Source organism: Mustela nivalis (genome assembly GCF_964662115.1).
Source record: "Mustela nivalis genome assembly, chromosome: 3".
NCBI lineage: Eukaryota > Metazoa > Chordata > Mammalia > Carnivora > Mustelidae > Mustela > Mustela nivalis.
Genome location: NC_139022.1, coordinates 101,361,046 through 101,385,748, shown reverse-complemented (window position 1 = coordinate 101,385,748; position 24,703 = coordinate 101,361,046). Strand labels below are relative to the sequence as shown.

The 24,703-nt window shown below is 40.4% G+C and overlaps 1 protein-coding gene across 10 annotated transcripts in view; it reads right to left on the bottom strand.

Annotated features, from left to right (window-relative positions):
• NR3C1 (nuclear receptor subfamily 3 group C member 1) overlaps nt 1–24,703 on the bottom strand; it is a 115,960-nt gene that overhangs the window by 26,549 nt on the left and 64,708 nt on the right. For 5 of the 10 annotated variants that reach the window (XM_082725260.1, XM_082725253.1, XM_082725259.1 and 2 more), the window contains exon 3: nt 921–1,084. In XM_082725260.1, the coding sequence (XP_082581386.1) occupies nt 921–1,084 (164 nt within the window). Of the gene's footprint in view, nt 1–917; nt 1,085–24,703 lie in introns of all 10 variants that reach the window. The other 5 variants (XM_082725255.1, XM_082725254.1, XM_082725257.1 and 2 more) reach the window with 1 other exon arrangement.

Here is a 24,703-nt window from a genome sequence, read left to right as displayed (position 1 = left end):
CTGACTCTTAAGGTTATGCAAACAGAACTCTACGCAAATAATAATATCCTTTTTATATTGTGAGTGGATAGATAATTACACTTCTTTAACAATTAATATAATCAGAGCTTTAGGTAATGCATTCAGGCCACAACTACCTTCAACCTGCTTTACAAGTCACTAGAGTACGTGATTTTTTCCCAAGACAACTCACTGGGAATTAATTTCTCTTTCTTGAAGGAGCTGATGTTATTGCCCTTGGCAGTAGGCTGAATCCATAACAAGGGTAAAGTTCATATTAATATAATATTCAGAGTGAAATCAGCTCTTCTGAAATACCTATTTTCTTGACCTCCTCCAGCAGTTTATCACTTGCTTCCCTGTATTTTAACCTCTGTACCTGGAAACTGTTAACTCATCCTTCACTTCAAGTAGACCATGACCACCCAGAGGACAGAGACCAGCTCTTATGCAAAGTAAGATTTGTGGCTCAATAGAAAAAAAAAAAAAAAATCCCATCCAGAGACTTTCTCCCTCATAGTTCTTACTGTCACTCATTTCTGTCATACTGGAATAGTTGGTGGTTTTGGAACCAACTACTTGCTGGGAGTTGAAGCCTAGGATTCTCATACAAGGAGCATGGTGTTACCGCCAGAACCTAACACCGCCGTCTCACACGACAGCCCTTTCTTACATTTACCTTCTGTTCTCTGACCAAACTCCCGCCCCTGAATTTATACTGTTCTATTTTATTCTAGTTCTGCTTGTGTTGCTTTTTAAAATCTCTTTCCCGCTGGAAGACCTAAGAGCCACCCGCACCCCACCTGCCTCTCCTGAGGTCCAGCCTGAATGGGGTTCACATATAACAGAAACTGCAAAATCCAGCCTGAGAGACAAGAACCCGATAGAGGAAAAATAAAACTCTTCAAAACACACACTACCTTCCACTGCTCTTTTGAAGAATACTTTGCAGCTCCCGCAAGTCAAGACCCCATAATGACACCCCGAGGCTTCGTCAGAGCACACAAGGCAGAGTTTGGGAGGTGGTCCCGTGGCCGCGGACGAGCTGGATGGAGGAGAGCTGACATCTGGTCTCATTCCAGGGCTAAGGAAGGAAGAAAGCAGGGTTATGATTTAACTGTCACGGCCGTTAAATATCAAAATCCATTCCTCTTAACTCCTCACTCCCCAGTGAGCACATCCACACTGAACTCTGGTGTCACGGACTAGCAGGCATTATAATTGCCCACCTCAATATATTCAAACAATGCTGAATTCTTCTTTCAGACAAAATTAAGAGTGAGGTCATTGAAGTATTCCCTAAAAAAGAATGGTGACAACAAGCTTCACTTAGAAACTGTACTTGTTAGTCACTGAGGGCTTCTTAGTATTCATCATCCCCTTGAGGACGGTGTCCTGTGGGTACGGTGTCACTCACCCTTTTCAAGTGTGCAGCTGATGAGTCTGGCTCCCTGGACCGCTTGCATCTACCACTGGGATCAAGACACAGGATGCATCCGTCCCTTCAGAAAGACGCTTCCCACCCCTTTAACTGTTTAGGACATCCATCTAATTTTTTGATTTTTAAGATCTCGTACAGGCATCTTTCTAAATTCAGTCATGTCTTCAGTCAGTCTGTCTTCCATGAGCCAGAGCCTTTCACAGTGCCTGAGTCTGGGCTGCCATCTCATTCCCGGGTCATCTGGGCTGACCCTACAGCTTATGAGGATGCAGAAGTGTGACTCCAGCCTTGCGTCTGGCTCGCGGTGAGAGAAGGAATGTGGGGCTTTCACAGGGAGACCCTTGTTCTGCCCTCCCCACTCACTGAAGGTGCAGCCTCGAGAAAAAGGAGAGGGGGAATCAGCTTCTCCCATCAGCTCTCTTTTTTCCTTTTGTAAACTTCTCACCACACTGAGTGCTGTTCTAGTATTTGAAGATCCTTTATTCCTCATTTGTTTTGGAGATTTTCTACAAGCCCCAAACTCCCCTTAATTCTCTCCACAAATGAAGCCCATGTGCCTGGCTGATCCTCTGTCGAAGAGGCTTCTGTGAAATGGACAGGGTTCCCACCACCCCGGTTTTGGGAACAGGCCTTGGGGTTCCATGATGTTCTCTGAACACTGTCAGGAATTTCTGGATACTTCTCCATCACAGGGTACTGATTTCCCTGCTGGGTCTGGGAGAGTGCACGGAGCACATGCTGACAGCCTGCAGTGGGAGAGCATAACCCGAACTGACTCTGCTGTAGGTCCCGTGTGAGCTGCCCTGGATGAATGGAAACTTGGGACTAATGTGGAGTAGCTGCTCTGGGCCAGACTTCGACAGAGAGGTAGGAAGGTCTTAGAGTGAGTGAACAGAGCAATGTGTTAGGGAAGCAAAAACTTCCTTGGCTGAAGTCCTAAAGATGCTCCTATTCCTGCTCAGCCCATCTCTGTCATCTGACAGCTATTTTTAGGGACCAACCAGTTGTTTATGGAAAAGGAGTGTAATATTTAAAGATCTGAAAGGTTGCTTCTGTAATGTTTCCTCAACCAAGTATATGTATTTGTATACATTATACACAAACACATATGTATATGTACTTAAAATTTTTTTTTTTTAAATAGTGCTTTGTAGTAAAGGCATAGCTCAGTGACGCTACAGGCTCAGTTCCAGACCACAGACAGCAGTGAAGGGAGTATCTCAAGAAAGCAAGTCAAATGACTTTTTCGGTTTTCCATGCACACAGAAGTTACATTTTCACTTTTCTGTAGTCTATTAAGGTATGCAAGAGCTTTATGTCTACAAAAACAATGTATATACTTAACTTAAAAATACTCATTGCTAAAAAAATGCTAACCATCATCTGAGTTTTCCACAAGTCATCATCACAGATCACCAGAACAACTATAATAAAGAAAAATCTGAAAGACTATTACCAAAATGTGATACACAAATACATAATGAGCAAATGCTGTTGGGAAAATGGCACTGAAAGGCTTGCTTGACTTTGCATTTTTTAAAAACTGAAGCTTCCGGCAAACCCTAAATGCGGTAAGGCGGAGTGCTCTCCAATGAGGTGTGCCTGTACTTTGTAAAACCCTTCAGTAATACAACTGCGTTGAGCCTCCCAGCGCCCTGTGGAAAGATGGCGTCACCTCGAGATGAGGCCACGCAGGAGGAGGAGGGTGAGCAGGGGGCCTGTCTGCAGTCACACTGACATGCTTCACATCCCTGCCCTCCCACTGGAAAGCCTGTGTGAGCTTGGGCTGGTGGCTACTGCTCTGAGTTGGTTTCCATGAATGGCCTGGGAAGGACATCACCTGTGTATGTGTATCTCTGAAAACAGGAGAAAACCTAGCACACTGTCCCCCGCATCAAGCAAATATTCCATAGATGGTCCTTCTTTGCGGTTTCAGAAAAACTGAAGATTTTATGAAAAAGCATTATGTAAGTATTAGGTAAATGGAAAGCAGTATAAAGCCTGAAACCCAGGATGGTGTTCCCTAATTCTAGCTTATAAATGACAGTGTATGCAAAATGGGCCGTCGAGCCATGAATGACTGACGGCAACAGGGAAAGGGCAAAGGAAATGAGCAAGGGCACCGATGCATGTATAGCTAGCGATCTCTAAACCCAGGCAGCCTCCTGGCCTCCCATCAATCCTTCCACGCTACCTCCCGTAAGCACAGGGCATGTGGAAAACTGCCAAGTGTACCACCACAGACATCAGGGGAAGAAGTCCCGTTTTTGTCACAGAAATGAAGATGAGAAAGGCCTGAAACGAACACCAATGGAAACAAGGGTGAGGACGACATGGTGCGCAACTCTAAGTGTGATCCTACAATACCGCTGAAGGGCTCCAGTCCAACCAAAGGACTAGCATGACAAGCAAACCACGTGGAAGCACCATCATTTAATAGGGGTACATGGCAAATGCATGACAGAAAGAAATCAAAAGCACTTAAGAATGTGAGTGTGTCTCACACCCCTTTGAATGGAAAAGCTAACATGTCCTGGGTCTTTGATCAGTGTGTGTCAATTTATACTATTTTGTAGTCTATTAAGGTGTGCAAGAGCTTTAGGTCCACAAAAACAACGTATATACTTAATTTAAAAATACTTCACTGCTAAAAAATGCTAACCATCGTCTGAGTTTTCAGCAAGTTATCATCACAGATCACCAGCTCTGCCAAATGTTCTGAAGACGCTAGGAGCTTCTCTTGTGGACTGACTTGATTCACAGTGCTTTCTTTTAAGTGAAAACTCCTAGGAACAAAATGCCTTGTTCTAGGTGGATACTCAAATGCTGTTGCCCATTTACAGTGGAGCGTGTGCTCAGCTTAGTCCTCAGGCCATGGGGTTTACATTAGAGTTGAGAGAGGAAGAAAAAAACCACACACACACAACACACACAAAGCTGGGTTTTTCTCTTGAGTTCTCCTGCCAGAAAAACAAGTGATGAGAGGAGGCTCATGGACGGATTATGAGAAGCAATCACACCTAAAGGAGCATGTAAAATGTGTGGTAAGTCACATCCTTTCATCTAGCCCAGGGTCACGATCCCTGAACAGCAGGCACTGTGACAATACAAAGGCCCTATCACATATGTAACTGGTACTGTGGGTGAAATGCATCACTGAAATAATGAACCCTGAAACTTGGGGAATTTTTATCTGCCTCCTGTGACATGGGACTGCCTAGAGGGCTTCAGGTAAAAAGAAGCACGGTCAACATCCTTCCCTGTGTGCCAGGGGAGGGTTAATGGTCCTTCAGAAGCTTATGAAGATCAGGTAGTTGTAGATACTCCTTGTGACTCTAGCCCCAAACACGACATTTTGGTTTTTGAAAGGTTAGTACTGCAGTGTGCACTGCGAAACCCTATCAGTGAACTTTGTGTAACGCTGTTACATTAACATCCACTGGTCTGTCTTGCACGTTGAATGGATCTTTTACCCATGCATGGTTTCATACTGTCATGCATTAGTCAGTTGGAAAATATTGTTTCACTGAGTTAGGCAGATTTTCCAAATGTTGACACAGTTCATTAAACAACGTAAGAGTCACATCTGTCAAGCTCACAGTGGCAGATAGAAGTCTTAAAAAGTTCTACATTCTGTTTGAAAGCTCAAATTTTTATAGACCGGCAACAAATACTGTCAGTTGTCTTCCATCAAGTGATAACCTCACTTCAATCATTTTTTGAGAAAACCTCTGCCAAGCATCCAAGGCTAAACACCGTAGTTTATTCGTAGTATGTCATGAAAAAGGTGGCTGTTCACCGCACCACACAAATGATCTTACACCCACTCCTCTCTGACACAAGCCTAATGCCATGTCCAGCCTAAATGCGTAACACGCCTTACACATCTTCCATTCTGTCACACAGATGGACAGTAAAAGGACATTGTCAAATGTGGAGATTTAAGAGAATCAGTAATACTTTGTTTCCTCCAGGATATTCTTGAACTGTGAGTGCATACAATGATTACTGTACCCTAGGATGCCAGCAGTGTTACTCATCATTACTTCTGTGCGGCCAATGCAAATGTCAACACAGTGGAAAAGGCAAACAGACTGGGTATTATCTTGAATGTATTTCTGAAAAGACCTGGGGAATCCCAGGCGTCCATGGACTACACAGGGAGAACTGTTGTTACAGAGAATAGTGGGGACTCTAAATCAGGCAGGCTAGAATTCACAACTTACTTGCAATGTAGTATCCTGGTGACCTTTTAATCTCTCTCAATCTCAACTGCCCTGTTTCTAAATGGGGACTATCATGTACCTGGCAGAATGATGCAGGTTTGCTTATTAAGTTAGAGGCTTTCTCTCCAAAGACAGAGGAACAGGGATGATAAACATTATAAACCCAAGTGGTGGTGTTGGTTTAGCCTTCAAGTTAAAGGAATTAAATCAACATTTTTCATGGGGGGAGGGGGTAAAAACAATATGACGTCAGAAAACCAGTGTTAATTACCATGGGGAAAATCCTGAAAATAAAGCTCCTACAACTGGATTAATTTTTACCTACTACACATGGAACAGATGTCATGCTCTCACAGGCTTACTAGTTTTTGTCCAAGTACTACAAACCAGTGGTTCTCATTTGGGAGCAGTTTTGCTCCCCAAGGAAGGGGTGTGGGACACCTGGCAATGGGTGGAGACATCTCTAATCGTCAAAACTGGGGAGCTGCAACTGACATGTAGTGAGAAAAGATCAGAGTGCTGCTCAGCAACCCACAGCGCACAGGGCAACCCTCCGCAACGAAGAATCACCCAGCTTCCAATGTCAGTAATGCTGAGGTTAAGAACTCTTTGCCATAAAGCTTTCAGCAACACAGAGGGAAAAAAAATTCAGCAAGGACCAGAAACACGTTTTAAAACCTCTTAACTATCATTAAATAGAGCAAGTGCCGCAAGTGCCCTGCTGAGGTAGCCTTAAATATTCTGATTCAAGGTAAGCCCACAAAGAGACTGAAAACAGAGCTGACATCAGGGACTACACAGGTCTAGTGATTGGTTTATTTGTCTCTCTAGCGCTAGCCCTAAAAGGTGGTTTTTACACACCAAAGTTCCTTGCACCTTCCTTACCTTTTTTCATTAGGAAGACTGTAAATTCTCTGCTGCACACACCAGGTGAATCCATTTTCTCACTGCCCATTCATTCATCCCTGCATCAGCTTAGGGATTACTGGTCTGTTTGATAATAAGCTATGGACTAGTTTTCAAATCAGACAGAAAAACAGAAATACCATGAAAGCCTTCCAGCAGACTGCTAAACGGTTTTAGCCAGCACACATTTTGTTGTTTAGCGACAAGAAACAGTTATGAATTCTCTTAGCTTTGCATTTACTCAGAGAGGGTTCTACTGGTTTTAAGTTCAGGTGTGTATTAAGACCGTTCCCCCAAACTGTGCATCATTTATGCGCACTCCTCTTGGGGAGAAGGTTAGAGCACCAAACACTACGCTGTAGTAAGCCAGGAGAGTTTTTGGTAAAGGATGCATGAAGAAGGTATCTTTTTCACACCTTTGAGACACCAATGGTCTGTTACTTAACATCTCTGGGCTTAGTTGCTCACTGTAAAATGAACGTCTTCCAGCAGTAAACTCTTAAGAGCTTGCCCATATTTCCCAAGGTGGGGGTGGGGTATAGGTAGGGAAGAATACATTTGGGTCTGCAAAAGCATCTTTGGTCCTATGGATTTATTTATATGAAGAGAGAATATGGTCACCTTATCTACGTTTCTTTCTTAAAGTCTGATCTAACATGTTTCACAGAAGAAATGTATTTCTTTCTCTTTGGAAAGATCAGTTCTCAGTCTGGTCACTGTGTTAGGTAACTTGAAGCCATAGGCTGCATGTTCTCGGCTCTGTCCCTGCATCAGCGGACATGAATTTTAAGCAGTAACAATGCTGTGGAGCGAAGACGTGTGTTCCTCGCTTACATGGGGATAATGATGGCCTGGGACCTATGGAATGAGGAATGTGAGCTCTTCAAAGAATTCAAGAACAGGTGTGACACAATGGGATGCTGACTACTTTCTCCTAATGTCTGTCACACTATGTACTGAAGGTTGAAACTGATGGCCGTGGAGCTGTTTCTGACCTCACATCTCTACACCTGTGGTGCTTTTCACCATCTCTGCATGATCTGGCAAACTACATAATATGTAGTTTGACTGGATTTTATTTTTAGGGAGTCAGGTGCCAATCAAGTTGGTTAAGTTACATGCTATTCAGTAGGTATCTTCATTATCGGGTCCATAGCTGAAGGCCAATGTTGTTATAATTATCTGCAATCAATTATAGCTTGAGTTTAGGATGGTCCCAGCACCTGGGGAAGTCATCTTGGGTTTTACTCATATATATGTCCACTTTGCAAGATAAAGCAGACTTTATCAGCTATGGTCTATTTCAGGTTTGTAGTTTAATTTAGAATTGTGTTAAAATGATGGTTTCTGTTTGGCTTCATTTTACATTAGTTTGAAGTGTTTGAATTCTGGAATTTTGAACATTTATTGTAGTTTTGTAATATAACTGCTGTGAAAAATCGGAGTGGGAGATGAACTATGGGAGACTGTGGACTCTGGGAAACAAATGGGAGGGTTTCAGAATAGAGAGGGTGTGTGTGGGGGGGGGGATGGGTGAGCCCTGTGATGGGTATTCATGAGAGCATGGATTGCATGGAGCACTGGGTGTTATATGCAAACAATGATCTTGGAACACTACATCAAATACTAATGATGTACTGTATGGTGGCTAACATAGCACAATAAAAATAATAAAAACAAAACCACCTAAATAAAGATGCTAAGAAAACCAAACTCCACTCATCTCTACCCCAACTACAAAAGGAACTGATTTCTAAGTATCTTATTCCATACTTAGAAGGGCCTGAATTCGTTTCACTATGCTTAGTAACTCGGGTTTAAATGCAGAAATTTTGCCAATTTCAAACCCCTTTCCAGTCTTTTTTTATTACTCCCTGTGGCATGGCCATGTAGCTTTTCCTTCTTGTGCACTGTGACTGCAACCATGTGCATACCTTCTCTTTACTCCTTAACCATGATGATGGTTTATACCAAGAAGTCCTCCTGACTCTCACTGCTTCTCCTTCCATTCCTTCCTCACATTGCTAAAACTGCATTTGTCCATGATGGGTCTTTTAAATAAATTCTCCGGGACTCTTCCAGTATATATAGTTTAAGCCCAAAAGGGTCCACATTCTGGCTCCTGTTTCTTTCTCCAACTATAGGTCTTCCCACCCCTCTACACAAACCGTTTGGTTTATCACTTAGGGATCCTGGATTCTATAAGTATTTATGAAGTGACTACTATGTGCTACATGTTTCCTGGAAGTATTGTGCTCAGAACTGTAGCCCCAGCCTGGAGTGTCCACCATGGCTTTTCAGTTCCATGACAACCTCTAGACTCCCTTAAACACTGGCATGCAGTACTGTACCTAGCAGATCCTAGGATGCCTGCAGAGGGAGATTTCTATCAGTAATTCCTCTTAGGTAAGGGCCATGGCTTTGGCCTGTTTATTTTACCAGCATCTTGTACAGTATCCAGTAGATGTTACTGTATTTTGTTTGTTTATACATCTTTATCTGTTCTGCAAAAGAATGAAGGCAGCTAACATGGTATATGTTTAAGATTATAGCCAGGATAATAGGTATCACTTCACTACTACTAGGAGCTCCCACAGAAGTTCTTTCTTAAGATACATGTCTCCTTTAATGTGTTCCACAAACATATGAGCTGAGTTCTGTTTTCAACATTTTGAGAAGGTGGATTGCCTAAGGTGATATAGTAACTAGCAAAGCCAGGATTTACACCCAGGTCTTTCTGCCAACACAAACAGTGTTCTTAACAGATACTCCACCTCTCTCACAAAGATAAAGTGGCGAAACTAAGAAGCTGAGGTAGATGCAGGTCTTCAAATAGAGGTACAAAGGCCTTCTACTTTGTAGGCTGAGGTCTGACTTCTCAGTCATACACAATACAAGGCAGCAAGTTCCTTTCGAACCAGGATCTGCAAATCAAGATTTTTGCCCAAGTAACGGTTGCCCAAAACAGGTCAAACAGATACAAACTATTGCCTTAAAATTGTCCAGTAGTCTGTACAGTTGGACTAAATTTTCAAATGACTACACACTTAATGCTTCTCTCATTCTGCACAATTAACACAATTCCCAAATCTCTACAAAGACATTTGTAAAATCAAATTCAGAGCAGCTGTGTCCTTATTCATATTTATATTAGTATGAAGGAAGGAATGAAACCCTTAGAACCAAGCCCAACTTGATCTATGGCCACATGCTTCCTCCCTTACTTCAGTCCAAAGGCAAGGATTGATTCTACATTTCTCAGATTTTTATATTAGTGTGAAAATTTCTTGGTTTCTCTATCATGCCAGTCTACCAGATGAGAGGTGTTTTTTTTTGTTTTGTTTTTTTTGTTTTTGGTTTGTTGTATGGTGTTTTTGTTTTTGCTATATACATTTCCCTCAGGTTTTGGTAATGATGTTCTTCACATCCTGGTTTCTAAATATCCATTGGAACAATTTAAAGGAAGAATTCTAAAGACTGAATAAACAGTGAAAAGAATGGGCAACTTGTCCCTTGAAGAGGACCAAAGAAAGAAGTAAGAAGTCTTTTTTTTTTTTTTTTTTAAGATTTTATTTATTTATTTGACAGAAATCACAAGTAGGTGGAGAGGCAGGCAGAGAGCACTCCCCGCTGAGCAAAGAGCCCGATGCGGGGCTCCATCACAGGACCCTGGGATCATGACCTGAGCTGAAGGCAGAGGCTTTAACCCACTGAGCCACCCAGGTGCCCCAGAAGTAAGAAGTCTTTAAAACCACTTAAAAGTTACTTAAGTAGACATCTGCAATATAGGCCAGCAGATGAAGAATATAAGACAAATGGTTTTTAGGAGGTGAAACAAAATACTTCCATCATAGTAATACTGGTATTGTAAGCCAGATGACAGATATTTTAATTCTATATGCCAAGCTCCACAATGCTAGGTACCTTAATAAGTATATTACCTCAAATAATCATTCCTACTAGTCCATTTTACTGATGAAAATTAAGCCATTTGTTTGTCCAAGTCACATGAGCACAACCTGGATCTGAATTCAGCACTGCCTTATTCCAGAATCCTTGTTCCTTACCTTGGTAACCATGTTGCCTGGCAGGAACCTGTGGGGTAATATCCATTCAAGCTCAGCAGGTTTTTTTTGTTTTTGTTTTTGTTTCTGTTTTTTGACAGAGATCACAAGTAGGCAGAGAGGCAGGCAGGGGCTGGGGGGAAGCAGGCTTCCCGTTGAGCAGAAAGCCCAATGTGGGACTCAATCCCAGGACCCTGAGATCCTGACCTGAGCCGAAGGCAGAGGCTTAACCCACTGAGCCACCCAGGCACTCCCAAACTCAGCAGTTTTTAAACCTTGTGTGAAACACCAAGTAGATAGTCTTGAGGGAAAGTTAAACATTAAAAATGTTTTTTCTCTATCATTAGTATCACAATAGAGTAGAAACTGCCTATAATTAAGAGATTTGAAACATGGAGGAGGAGGGGGCTACTGGGCTCACTTCCTCCCATGGACACACAAATATCTCCAACTACTACAAGCAGAACAACTCTCTCAGAAGGAACCAAAGATGAGCAGGAAAGATCATAAGCAACTAAGGTTGTTAGCCCAACTGAGATGTGCAGGAGGGGCAGAGACACAGTTTGGTCAGGTCCCACATGCCTGCTGGGGAGGCTCACAAATGGGAGGGCTAGCACAATCAGAGGCCCTCACTGAAGGAGGGGTCTGAGCCCCATATCAGGTTCCACTACCCAGGTGAATGGCACCAATAATGAAAAGCTTCACAGGGCTTATAGGCAGGAGAGCCTGAGGGCACCGGGAAATGGGGACCACACTCTTAAAAGTTGTGCACGTGTTCTTACTTGTGTGGAGGCCCAGGGCACAGGCAGCAGTCTGAAAAACACCTGGCTTAGACGTGAAGGAAGTACATTCACTGATGTTGGGGTGTGTGCCAGAGAGGCAGGGATCACTTGGAGCACTCCCCAGGGACAGTGGCCTCAGCGGGCACCATTTTGTATTCACTGCTTCTACCTAGCTGGACTAGCACCGATGGGCACCATTTCTAACACTTTCTCTCTATTGTGCTAGCACCATACCCGGCCCCAGTGTTTCCCTGTGAACTCACCCCATCTAGCCCACCTGGAGCCCGTCCCAAAGGGCTTACCACCCAACCTCTCCTGCAGACATCACAGCCCCTGCCAAGCACTCTACCCTGGGGTGCCAGCCCAGCAAATGCAAACAACTGCAGCAGTTGCAGCCGGATATGCAGGAGGCCTGCCCTGCCCACCAGCTGGCCACACTGTTGCAGTCGGGTACTGCAGCCAGCTCCTGCAGCCAGCCGCCCCCCCCAACTCCCACCACCAACAGCAGTGAGTCCACATGAATCAGGACCCACTGCAACAGAGGGGTGATACACAGCCCACCCAGGTGTTACTCCTTGGGCACCTGGGTCAGGTGACCAGGGCATTTTAGGCTACTGGAACTCACAGGACACCTTCTGCATAAAGCCACTCCTTCAAGACTAATAGCTGTAACTGATCTACTACCACAGAGAAACAGGCAAAATGAGGAGACAGAAGAATGTTGCAAATGAAAGAAGAAGGCAGAAGCTCAGGGGAAAAAAATCCTAAATGAAAGAGAGATAAGTAACCTACCAGATAAGGAATTCTAAGTAATGTTTATGAAAATGCTAACTGAACTCAGGAGATAAATGCATAAACATAGTGAGAATTCAACGAAGAGATAGAAAATATAAAAAAAGAACCAGAGCTGAAGAATACAGTAACTGAAGTGAAAAATACACTAGAAGGAATCAACAGCAGATGAGACGATGCATAAGAAGGGATCAGTGATCCTGGAAGAAAGGTTAGTGGAAATCACCCAATCGAAACAGCACAGAAAAAAACCTTACACAACCTGAGCAAAGTTGAAGACACCAAGCATACTAACATTTGCATTGTGTGTGTGTGTGTGGGGGGGGTTCTTAGAGAAGAGACAAAAAACCTATTTGAGGAAATAATGGCTGAAAGCTTCCTTAACCTGGTGAAAGAATCCTACAAGCCCAGGAAACAGAGAATCCCAAATAAGGTGGTCCCAAAGAGAGCCCTACACATTTTAGAGGATCTTTAAAGCAGCAAGAGAAAACTTGTTCCATAAAAAGGAACCCTTATTAACAGATTTTTCAGCAGCAACTTTACAGCCTGGAAGAGAGTGGTACTGAAAACACAACCAAGAGCACTCTTTCTATTGGGCAAGATTATCATTCCAAATTGAAAGGGAAATAAGGAGTTTTCCAGACAAAAATTAAAGACATTCATCAGCACCAAACTGGCCTTACAAAAAACATTAAAGGGACTTTCTTAAGTGAAAAAGAAAAAGCCATAACTAGAAATTAGGAAATTATGGGGGGGGGGACCACCTCTGACTGGTAAAGGTAAACTTAGAGTAAAGGTGGTGGAACAGCCAACTACTTAGCTGGTATAAAGGTTAAAAGGCAAGAACAGTAAACTCATCTAGATCATGGTACTTGGTCAAGGGATACACAAAATAGTAAGATCTAAATAGTTTGTCAGAAACGTAAAATGTAAAAGGGGGAATAAAAAAGGTAATGCTTTTCAAGCACGCTTGAACTTAGATGACCATCAGCCTAACATAGTTTCTTATACAGAGATGCACAACAAATAGAGGCAGGACAGACATAACACGAAGTCACCAAATCACAAGGGAAAGAGGAAGAGAAGAAAGGAACAGAACTACCAAAACAACTAGAAACAATGAAAAAAGTGGCAATAAATTCAGATCTAGCAATAACTACCTTAAATGGACTAATGTTCCAATCAGAAGACATATGGTAGCTGAACGGATTTTTAAGAAGTTCCATCTATATGCTGCCTACAAGAGACTCACTTCAGATATAAAGACACATACAGATTAAAAGGGAAGGGACGGGAAAAAAAATTCCGTGCAAACATTTAAAAAAAAAAGCCATGGAAGCAATTCTTTTATCAGACACAAAGAAAGGGTGTAACAAGAGACAGAGAAGGAGATCACATAATGATACAGGGATCAGTCCAACAAGCAGATAGAACACTTAGAAGGATCTGTGCACCCAACGGAGGAACACCTAAAGACTTAGAAAGCAATTATTAAAAGACATAGAGGGAGAAGCTGACAGTAAACCAGTAATAGTAAGGGAGTTTAACAACTCAGTCACATCAATGAATAGGTTATCCAGACAGAAAATCAATAAGGAAACATTGGCCTTAAATGAAACACGAGACCAGATGGATTTAATAGATACATACAGAATTTTATCCCAAACCAGAGGAATACACATTATTTTCAGTTTCACGTGGAATATCCTCCAGGACAGATCATCTGTTAGGCTACAAAACAAGTCTCAGTAAATCTGAAAAGACTGAATCAAAACAAGGATCTTTTCATCGTGTATGACAGTAGAAATCAATTATAAGATGAAAATCGGAAAAAACCCACAAACCTATGGAGGCTGAAAATATACGACTCAACAACCAATGGGTCAACAAAGAAATCCAAGAGGAAATAAAAAATAGCTTGAGACACATAACAATGGAAAAGAACAATCCAAAATCTATGGTCACAGGAAAAGCAAATCAAAAAAGTTTATAGCAAAGTAGGCCTACCTCAAGAAATAAGAAAAATCTGAAATGAACAACTTAACTTTACACACAAAAGAACTAAAAACAACAACAAAACAAATGAGGTCCAAAGTACAAAAGAGGAAGAAAATAATAACGAACAGAGTAGAAATAAATGAAAAAGGGACAAAAAAAAAAAAAAAAAAGCAATAGAAAAGGTCAGTGAGGGACGCCTGTGGCTCAGTTGGTTAAGCATCTGCCTTTGGCTCAGGTCATGATCCCAGTGTCCTGGGATTGAGTCCCACATCGGGCTCCTTGCTTGGCAGGGAGCCTGCTTCTCCCTCTGCCTCTGCCTGCGACTCTGCCTGCCTGTGTTCTCTCTCCGACAAATAAAATCTTTTTTTTTTCGACAAATAAAATCTTAAAAAAAAAAAAAAATGAAAGAAATGTTAAGTTCCTAGGAATATCTTCCAAGACTGAATGAAGAAGAACTAAAACACCTAAATGGACGAATTATTAGTAACTCATTTGTTGGGAGTTTTTGGATTACTGATTCCAACAAAAGTCTAGGGAAAGATGGCTACCCAAGTGAATTCTACCAAATATTTAAAGTAGAGTTAATACTTATTATTATAGTACTTATTCTCAAACTCCTAGAGAAAACTGAAAAGAAGAAATGCTTCTAAACTCACTCTGAGGCCTGCATTATGCTGATACCAAAACCAGAGACCACAAAAAAAGAAAATTACAAACTAGTTTCCCAGGTGAACACTGATGCAAAAATCCCCACAGAATATTAGCAAACCAAATTCAACAATACATTAAAAGGATCTTACATCATGACCACTTGGGATTTACTCCAGAAATGCAAAGATGGTTTCAGTATCTGTAAATCAATATGATATACACCCCACTAACAATAACAAAAGGATAAATATCATTTGATTATCTCAAGAGCTGCCAAAAAACTATTTGATAAAATTCAACCATTTATGATAAAAACTCTCAAAAAAGTGGGTAGAGAGAAAACATATCTCAACATAAAAGCCCATACTTGACAAACCCACAGCTAACATCATACTCAATGGTGAAAAGCCAAAAGCTTCTCTTCTAAGAGCTAAAACAAGACAAGGATGCCCATTGTCACCACTTGTATTCAGTGTAGTATTGGAGATCCTAGCAGCACAGGAATCAGATGTGAAAAAAGTTACTAAAAGGGATCCAAACTAGAAAAGGAGTGAAACTGTATAACTATTTGCAGACATGATACTATATATAGAAAATCCTAGAGGGCACACCAAAAAGCTAATTAGAACTTAAAATCACTGAATTCAGTAACATTGCAGGATACAGAGTTAATATATGTAAACCTGTTGCATTTCTATAAACTTCTCTTAAGAAAACAATCCCATTTGATAACTGCATCAAAATGAGTAAATTACCTAGGAATAAATTTAGCCAAGAAGGTTAAAGGCCTGTATGTTAAAAACTGTACAATGTTGATGAAAGAAACTGAAAATGGAACAGATAAATGGGAAGATGTATCATGCTTATGGAATAAAAGAATGAGTATTGTTAAAATGTCCATCTTACACAAGGCAATCTACAGATGTAGTTCAGTCCCTATCAAAATACCAACAGCATTTTTCATAGAACTAGAACCAAGTAATCCTAACATTTGTATGGAACCACAGAAGACCCCAAATAACTAAAGCAACTTTGAGAAAGAACAAAGCTGGAGGTACCCTGCTGCCTGATTTTGAAGTATACTATAAGGCTGTAGTAATTAAAACAGTTTGGTCCTGCCCAAAAAAAACAAAACACAGATTAATGGAACAGAATAGAAAGCTCAGACATAAACCCATGCTTATATAGTCAATTCATTTATGACAAAGGCAAGGGAGAAAAGATAGTCTCTTGAATAAATGGTACTGGGCAGGCAAAATAATGAACCTGGATCACTTTCTTACATTATACCCAAAAATAAACTTAAAATGACTAAAGACTTAACACCAGAAACTATCAAATTCATAGAAGAAAACATAAGCAGTAAGTTTTGGGCATCAGTCTGAGTAATATTTCTTTGGATTTGTCCCCCCAGGCATGCGGAGCCAAAGCAAATATAAACAAATGGGAATACATGAAGTTAAAAGGCTTTTGCACAATGAAAGATAAAACAAAACAAAAAGACAACCTACTGAATAAGAGACTGTATTTGTAAATGATACCCCTGATATGAGGCTAATATCCAAAATAGATAAGGAACTGACGTGACTCAAAAAACAAAAACAAACACAAAAACAAAACAAAACAAAAAACAAAAACAAACCAAAAGCAAAATCCCACAAATGATCCAATTTAAAATGGATTCAGAGGATGTGAGTAGGCATTTTTCCAAAGAAGAAATCCAGAAGGCCAACAGACATATAAAAAGATGCTCACCACTCATCAACAGGTAAATATGTCAAAACTGCAATGAGATATTCCCTTACACCTGTCAGTCTTCAGTCCAATATGAAAACTTAAAGGCTCATTAAATTTTTTACAATCTTATTGAAAATATTTAAAATCTGTTTTTATAGTTTTTTTTTTTTAAAGATTTTATTTATTTATTTGACAGAGAGAGAGATCATAGGTAGGCAGAGAGGCAGGCAGAGCGAGGGGGGAGCAGGCTTCCTGCCAGGCAGAGAGCCCGATGCGGGGCTTGATCCCAGGACCCTGAGATCATGACCTGAGCCGAAGGCAGAGGCTTAACCCACTGAGCCACCCAGGCACTCCTGTGTTTATAGCTTTATTGGTAATGTGTGCCATGAAATTTGAAGACCACCAAAAATCAGGGCAAATTTTGTATTCTATTCCTTTTCTGGTGTAATGTTAAGTTGTATAGATCATTAATGCGTGTCCACTGTATATAACCCTGGCTTTGTAATTTAACTGCTTAGATTTTGTGCTATTGGATTAGTGGTTGCATTAAATAACTAAATTCCCATTGTGATTAAATAAATAAATAAATAGATAGATAGATAGATAAGAAATAAGAAGTGTTGGTGAGGATGTAGAGAAAACAGAACCATTGTGCACTGTTGGCAGGAATGTAAACCAGTACATCCACTGTGGAAAATAGTATGGAGGTTCCTCAAAACTTAAAAATAAAACTGCCGGGGGGCCTGGGTGGCTCAGTGGGTTAAAGCCTCTGCCTTCGGCTCAGGTCATGATCCCAGAGTCCTGGGATCGAGCCCCGCATTGAGCCCCGCATTGAGCCCCGCATTGAGCCCCGCATTGAGCCCTGCATCGGGCTCTCTGCTTGGCAGGGAGCCTTCTTCCTCCTCTCTCTCTCTGCCTACTTGTAATCTCTGCCTGTCAAATAAATAAATAAAATCTAAAAAAAAAATAAATACATAAAACTGCCACACAATCATGCCATATCTAGAAAAAAAAAATGAAAGCACTAATTCAGAAAGATTTATAATACACCCCTATGTTCACTGCAGTATTATTCCCAATAGCCAAGATATGGGAGCAACCTAAGTGTCCAGTGATAGATGGATGGAGAAAGAAGCTGTGGTGTATGTACATATGATGGAATATTACTCAGCTGTAACAAAGAATGGAATCTTGCCATTGGTGACGGCATAGATGAACCCAGAGGGTATAATCATAAATGAAAAAAGACAAAGAAAGACAAATATTTATGATTTCACTTATATACGGAATCTAAAAACCAGAATGAACGAACAAAACAGAAACAGAATCATATATACAGAGAACAATCTGATGGTTGCCAGAGGGGAGGGAAATGAGTGGGTAGGCAAAATACAGGAAAGCAATTAGAAGACACAAAATTCAAGTTATAAATAAGATGTACATCATAGGCAATATACTTAATAATATTTTAACAACTCTGCATTGTGACAGATGGTAGCTAGATTTATCGTGGTGATCATTTCATAATGTATATAAACATTAAATCACTATGTTGTGTACCTGAAATTAATGTAATATTGTATTCTAACTATAATTCAATTTTTAAAAAAAGGTATAAAAGTATCCATGTCACCTCCTTTTTTTTTAGCTGTGTTGACTTAAATTTTAAATTTGCATACTCACATTATAAATTATTAAGATGATGTCACAGTAGCCATTGAACACTAAATTACATGGCAACCATGCACCAAAAATAAAAACAAATAGCAGTGTTTTGTATATTTATAATACTATACAACTTTTCTTACCGTAGAGGAGTTTTGAAATTATGTTTAACTAACAGACCTTAGGCTTTTTGAGATACTACTAGTTTTACAGACGGAAGTCATATCTATTGACTAGAAAAAATTATGGACATAAATTAACATGGCAACTGATGTCAAAAAGACTGATTAAGCAAAAAAAAAATTGTTGTTACTCTATTTAAGAGTGCAAAGGTACCGTAATTATATATTCAACTGGACTTCACTATCCTGTAAGATCTCACTAACCCCATTTTACAGATGCAGAAATTAAGACTCAGAAATGTAGAGAACTAGTCCCAGGGGCCTATAAAATACTACTGAAAGGCAAAGTCTAGGTTTGAATTCAAGATTCCAAGTCTACTACTTTAAAAATTTTTAGCAATACCAATAATAAACTTTTGGCTAACTATATGGGAGATTAAGTTAGAATATGAAAGTGTAAGAGCTCCTATTTCACATAAAGGAAGGTCCAGTGAGGTCCAAAATAATAGTTATCCTAGATCTAGAATTAGTACTTTTCACCAACAGCCATTTATTATCTATTTATTTTGCTATTCTCCAGAAACAGATACAAAGGCTATAACCACATTTAAAAAAATAAATGTGAACTGTTTAAGTTCAGTACTTTCCTTACTTTGGGAGGATCCCTTGGGAAATTAGATAATTAAATCAGTCAAAACACACTGGAAGAAAATAATGTACTATGGTATTGTATGTAATATATATGTATACTGATTTAAATATTTAGTATTAAAGTATTTGCCCACATACTGTCAAAATTTTTTTTATAAAAAGTTATAAGCAATATAAGCTATCATTTAGTTCCACTTTTGCTAAAGTTAGCAATAAAAAACAAGTGAGCTTTGGTTTTTTTCTTAGTCCATCTAAGTGTAGATAACTATTTCATTCTAGAATATTCATTAGAAAAGTAACTTCTTTTTTTTTTTCCTAAAATGCTCTCTGCTAACATTTTAGAAACTATGTGGGAATGGAGAACAAACTCTGAAAGCAAGTGATGGGGTGATTTTTGTTTTAAAGTTTTCGGGATATTAGTAATGTAAAAATTTCAAGGGCATAAGCAGCACTTTTTTGAATAGGGATAAATGAGTAACTCTTGTTGCGGGTGGGAAATTTGCAAGCTGGAAGCTTTGATACTGGTAAGCATTTATGATCAAATAATACTAATTCCATTTATAAAATAATTTTCACACTGAAAAATGAAACCAATATCGTATTCTCTCAAACCTGTCTTAAATGCTCTGTCAGGGGCACCTGGGTGGCTCAGTGGATTGAGCCGCTGCCTTCGGCTCGGGTCATGATCTCAGGGTCCTGGGATCGAGTCCCGCATCGGGCTTTCTGCTCAGCAGGGAGCTTGCTTCCCTCTCTCTCTCTCTGGCTGCCTCTCTGTCTACTTGTGATTTCTCTCTGTCAAATAAATAAATCTTTAAAAAAAAAAAATGCTCTGTCAAAGTTTGTTTTCACAGAAGTGTTACAAAAATCCTTCTTCTAATTAAGCCAAATCCCTAACTTAAAAGAATAAGAATGTGAATAGTCATCCATTAAGAAAACATTTTAAAATTGAATTCTTATGTAAGCAGTTGGTTGTGTATGCAAGAAACACAACCTGATAAATAGTAGATTTGACATTCCTGTCAAAGGATATCTCCAAAGTAGAAGAGAAATGGAACTTCTGAAAACACAGTCCTCAATTTAAAATATCAAAGTAGTTTTCAGACTTGTTATTTTCAACAAAACTATCACTTCAGACAACTTCACAATTCAACACAGTTCAAAAAATAAAGCAACAAAGTTGTTTCAGGCTTTTGAGAATGACAGGGGAGGAGGAGAATTAATGCAACCATGACTTTGACAAAATCTTCATCCACTGTTTAAAACAAAACACAAAACATCCATCACAAAATGGATACTGTAAGGAGAGGTCATTAATTTTTAACAGACGGCAACTCCAGACAAAGTGTTTCACTGGCAATAAAGGATTCTCCCACGTTAATACTGAAATGACAAGTACTTCAGAGCAGTAAGTAGGACACTGTAATATGGACTGTTAACTGTTAGGGATAACCAGTGCACTGAGCTGAGCTGTTCTAGGCTTTTTTTTAAAGACATTTTAGACACCCCGAGTGTTCATTTTGGTTTCTGTACTTTCTATAAGAACCACAGGCTGAAGCATGACACCCAAATGGTAAGAAATAAAAGTACTGAGAGCAAGATGTTAGAGCCACTCACTCAAAATTAAATGGAGGTGGCTGGGAAAAGTCTGCCTAATTAGGTGGAGGAAGAAATGTGCGCACTCCCCAAAAAGGGGACAAATGCACACTCACAAATACTACCTGAACACACCCCTGTTTGAAATTGTTTTAAGACTTCCTTATTAGAGAGAGAATGAGAGAGGAGGAGAAAGAATCCTAAAGCAGACTCCCCACTGAGCATAGGGCCCTATGCAGGTCTGGCGCCCAGGATCCCAAGATCAAGACCTGAGCTGAAGTCCAGAGTCAGCCACTTAACTGCCCGAGCCACCCAGGGCAGTTTAAAATTTTAGTTTTTCTCACAATGCTCCAAAAGAGCAAAATAAAATACGGTAAAAACTTTTTGTGATTTCTAAAATGTGTTTTAAACCCTAAACCTAAAAAGAATGAGAAACAGTGACTAAGGGAAACTTACAAGACAGAGAACAAGGGTTCACACTCTGCTGCGGCTGGAGAGGGGGAACTGATGCTCACAAGCTGTATTTGGGGTCCTGAGGCTCTCATTTGGGATAGGAAGTCGTGTGCTTCTCTCCCTGCTAGGATGCTCTAGGCTACGGCAGCTCTAGCTGTGGGCGACTCCACTTTTCAGTCATGGGGAAAAGATACTTGAAGAAACTCAATATAACTGCTTTTCACACCGAGGAAAGCTCCTTACTGTGTCCATAAAACCCCACCTATTTTTGTCCTGGTTCACTTCTTTACACTGAATTCATCATCAACTCCAAGATTACTGCTTTATAGTCATCTAGAAATACACCACTAGATATAATAAAGTAATTTGGCAAATAAAACTGAATTACAAGGTATTTTTTTAAATTATAAAATTAGAAAATTTAGAAAGCACCAGGAAGTTTAAATGAGAAAATAAAGGCATCATGTTTGCCAGAGAAAACCAACAAACATTTATCTTATTTAAAAAAAAAGTGTATATTTATTTTGGGGATAGTATTATAGATGACTGCTTGTATCCAGCTTTTTATATATGTGAGGCACTATTCCTTCTTTGTTCATTCCTTAACAACATTTTGAGGAAATGTCAATAGGTTATCTCTTATCACATGACTCTTTGATAGTTAGAAAGTACTCAGCAGTAACTGAACTACTCCCTCATTACTGGCCATTTTTTGTTTCTGTTTTTCTATAATAAATACCAATGCACAGACCTCTGCCAACGTCTTTGACCTCATACTTAAGTTAAAATCTCACAAGGTTAAGGAAAGCCAATGGGCAACTTTATATGCAGGCATTTTCAAGCATGCTGTTAAACTGCCCTCCCCCGCCCCCCACCCCGGTTTTAGGAAAGCAGACACATGCATTTCCCCACATTTGCTCCTAAGAGAAAAACCTATATGGTCAACTATCAATTGATGAACACTGGCTGTTTTCCTACTGGGATGTTGGTCTTCTCTTCATTTAGAGGACTGCTTTGGACAGTAAGTATTTTAACATTCAGTCCACTGAGGACATACCACCAAAGCCCTAATTTTTTTTTAAGATTATTTATTTATTTATTTGACACAGAGAGAGAGAGAGAGAGAGAGAGATCACAAGTAGACAGAGAGGCAGGCAGAGAGAGCAGGCTTCCTGCTGAGCAGAGAGCCCGATGTGGGGCTCGATCCTGAGACCCTGAGATCATGACCTGAGCCAAAGGCAGAGGCTTAACCCACTGAGCCACCCAGGTGCCCCCAAAGCCCTAAATTTTAAATAAAACTTTAAAATATTCAAATCAAAAACTAATGATGTACCGTATGGTGACTAATGTAATAAAAAAAATAAATATGGAGGAGTACAGCATAAGGAAATTAAAAGTATTCGAGGTCTGACAGAATAGCTCATTAGGAGTCCTTATTATTGCTCACATGATACTTCTTTTAGCCCCGTTACCGCTTCAAGTGCTGTGTGCGCTTGAAAATGAAATGACCAGCCACATATAGTTCTGGTTAAAGATGCTATCTCAAAGATATGCTTTAATTTCAGCTTCCTCTGAGACTCAGTAAAATGAGAGTAATGGCATTGGTTTTGAATGGCATAAACCTCTAAGAGTAAAGACAACAACAGGACTGATATTTTGTCGATTATACGGCAATAATGGGGAAAAAAAGAGAGGATACCAGCAACATTTTAACCAGAATGGACATTCTGGGGTCTGTTAAGTTACGGGGAGGGGGCTGCTAAGAAGTAAGCTTTATATGACAATTTTCAAAAGGGTTGGAAACTGGGGAAAAGGTAGGGGTCAGAATCAGGGAGACTTGGGGGTGCCTGGGTGGCTCAATTGGTTGAGCGGCTGCCTTCAGCTCGGGTCATGATCCTGGGATGGAGCCCTCTGTTGGGCTCCCTGCTCAGAGGAGAGCCTGCTTCTCCCTTTCCCTCTGCCTGCTGCTCTGCCTACTTGTGCTCTCTGTCAAATAAATAAATGAAATCTTAAAAAAAAAATCAAGTAGACTAGTTTGACGTTCGTTTAAGAACATATACAGGTTTCAAAAAAAAAAAAAGAACATATACAGGTTTCTTTTTATAGAAATGCCAGGCCAGGTTACGAGGGGCCAACATGACTGTCAAAATGAACATGTTAGCTAAAAAATGGAATTGAAAAAATCCTAAAAGCACCAATGCACTGACAAAATAAGAATTTAGGCTAAAATCTAAGGGAAAGCACCCTTGCTACCTGTGCGCTAATGATATTTATACATTATGAATGTAGGTTTCATTTTTAAAAAGCTTTTTATTTACTTATTTGACAGAGATCACAAGTGGACAGAGAGGCAGGCAGAGAGAGCAGGCTTCTTGCTAAGCAGAGAGCCGGATGCAGGGCTCAATCCCAGGATCCTGAGATCATGACCTGAGCCGAAGGCAGAGGTTTAACCCACTGAGCCACCCAGGTGCTCCTAAATGCAGGTTTCAAATAAAAAGGACAGAAAACCCACTAGCAAAATGGACAAAAAAAAAAATACACAGATACTTTACAAACTAGTAACTCTAAATGGCCAATACACGTAGGAAAAGTTATCCAGCTTCATTAGTATTCAGGGACATGCACATTAAAAACACCACTACACATGCATCCACCAGACGCGCAAACATCAACCATGTGACACCATGAAGGGTCTGAGTTTAGAGAGCACATCACTTGGGAAGACAGTGTGGCATCATGAGGTAAGAGGGGAGGCAGGAATATCTTTTTTTTTTTTTTAAAGATTTTATTTATTTGACTGAGACATCATGAGAGAGGGAACACAAGCAGGGGCAGTGGGAGAGGGAGAAGCAGGGTTCCCACTAAGCAGGCAGCCTGACAGGGGGCTTGATTCCAGGACCCTGGGATCATGACCTGAGCTTGAAGGCAGATGCTTAACCACTGAGCCACCCAGGCGACCCAGGGTTAGGAATATCCTGTGATCCAGCAACTCTGCCACTTGACATCTACTTCCAGAAATTTATACTCATGAAGAGATTCATGTGTGTACACAATGAAATGTGTAGGAATGATGACGGCGGTTTGTAGAATACCACAACCAGAACTGGGTCAAAGGCCCAAAAGAATGGGAAGGACGCAGCTCCAGGGGTACAGCTGTATACAGCAGGAACTGCAGTTACGTACCCTAACATGGACAAGTTGTATCCTGCAGAGGGGAGGCAACATGACGCAAAACCATACATACTGTTTAAGTTCAAAGCATGTGAACTTTGGAAGGATGTATATACACCCGTGGTAAGAGAATCTGGAATATAATTATTCTACCAGTCAGGACAGTGGTCACTTCTGGGGAGGGGGAGCCAAGTGGAAGTGTGATCTTAGAAGGTCCCACTGGAGGCACCTGAGGCGCAGGCCCTCGTCTGGTTACTCGAGTGCTCACTTTATAATTATTCATTGAAGTGTCTACGTGAATGCACATGTGTGTTTATTATGTGTGCTTTGTTTCACAGTAAAAACAAACAAACAAACAACAACAACAAAAAACTAACCCAAACCCCTCTTCATTCTAAAGAAATCAACAGGTAAAGCAGCAGATAATTTAATCCCTGTGTTACCTCCCCCA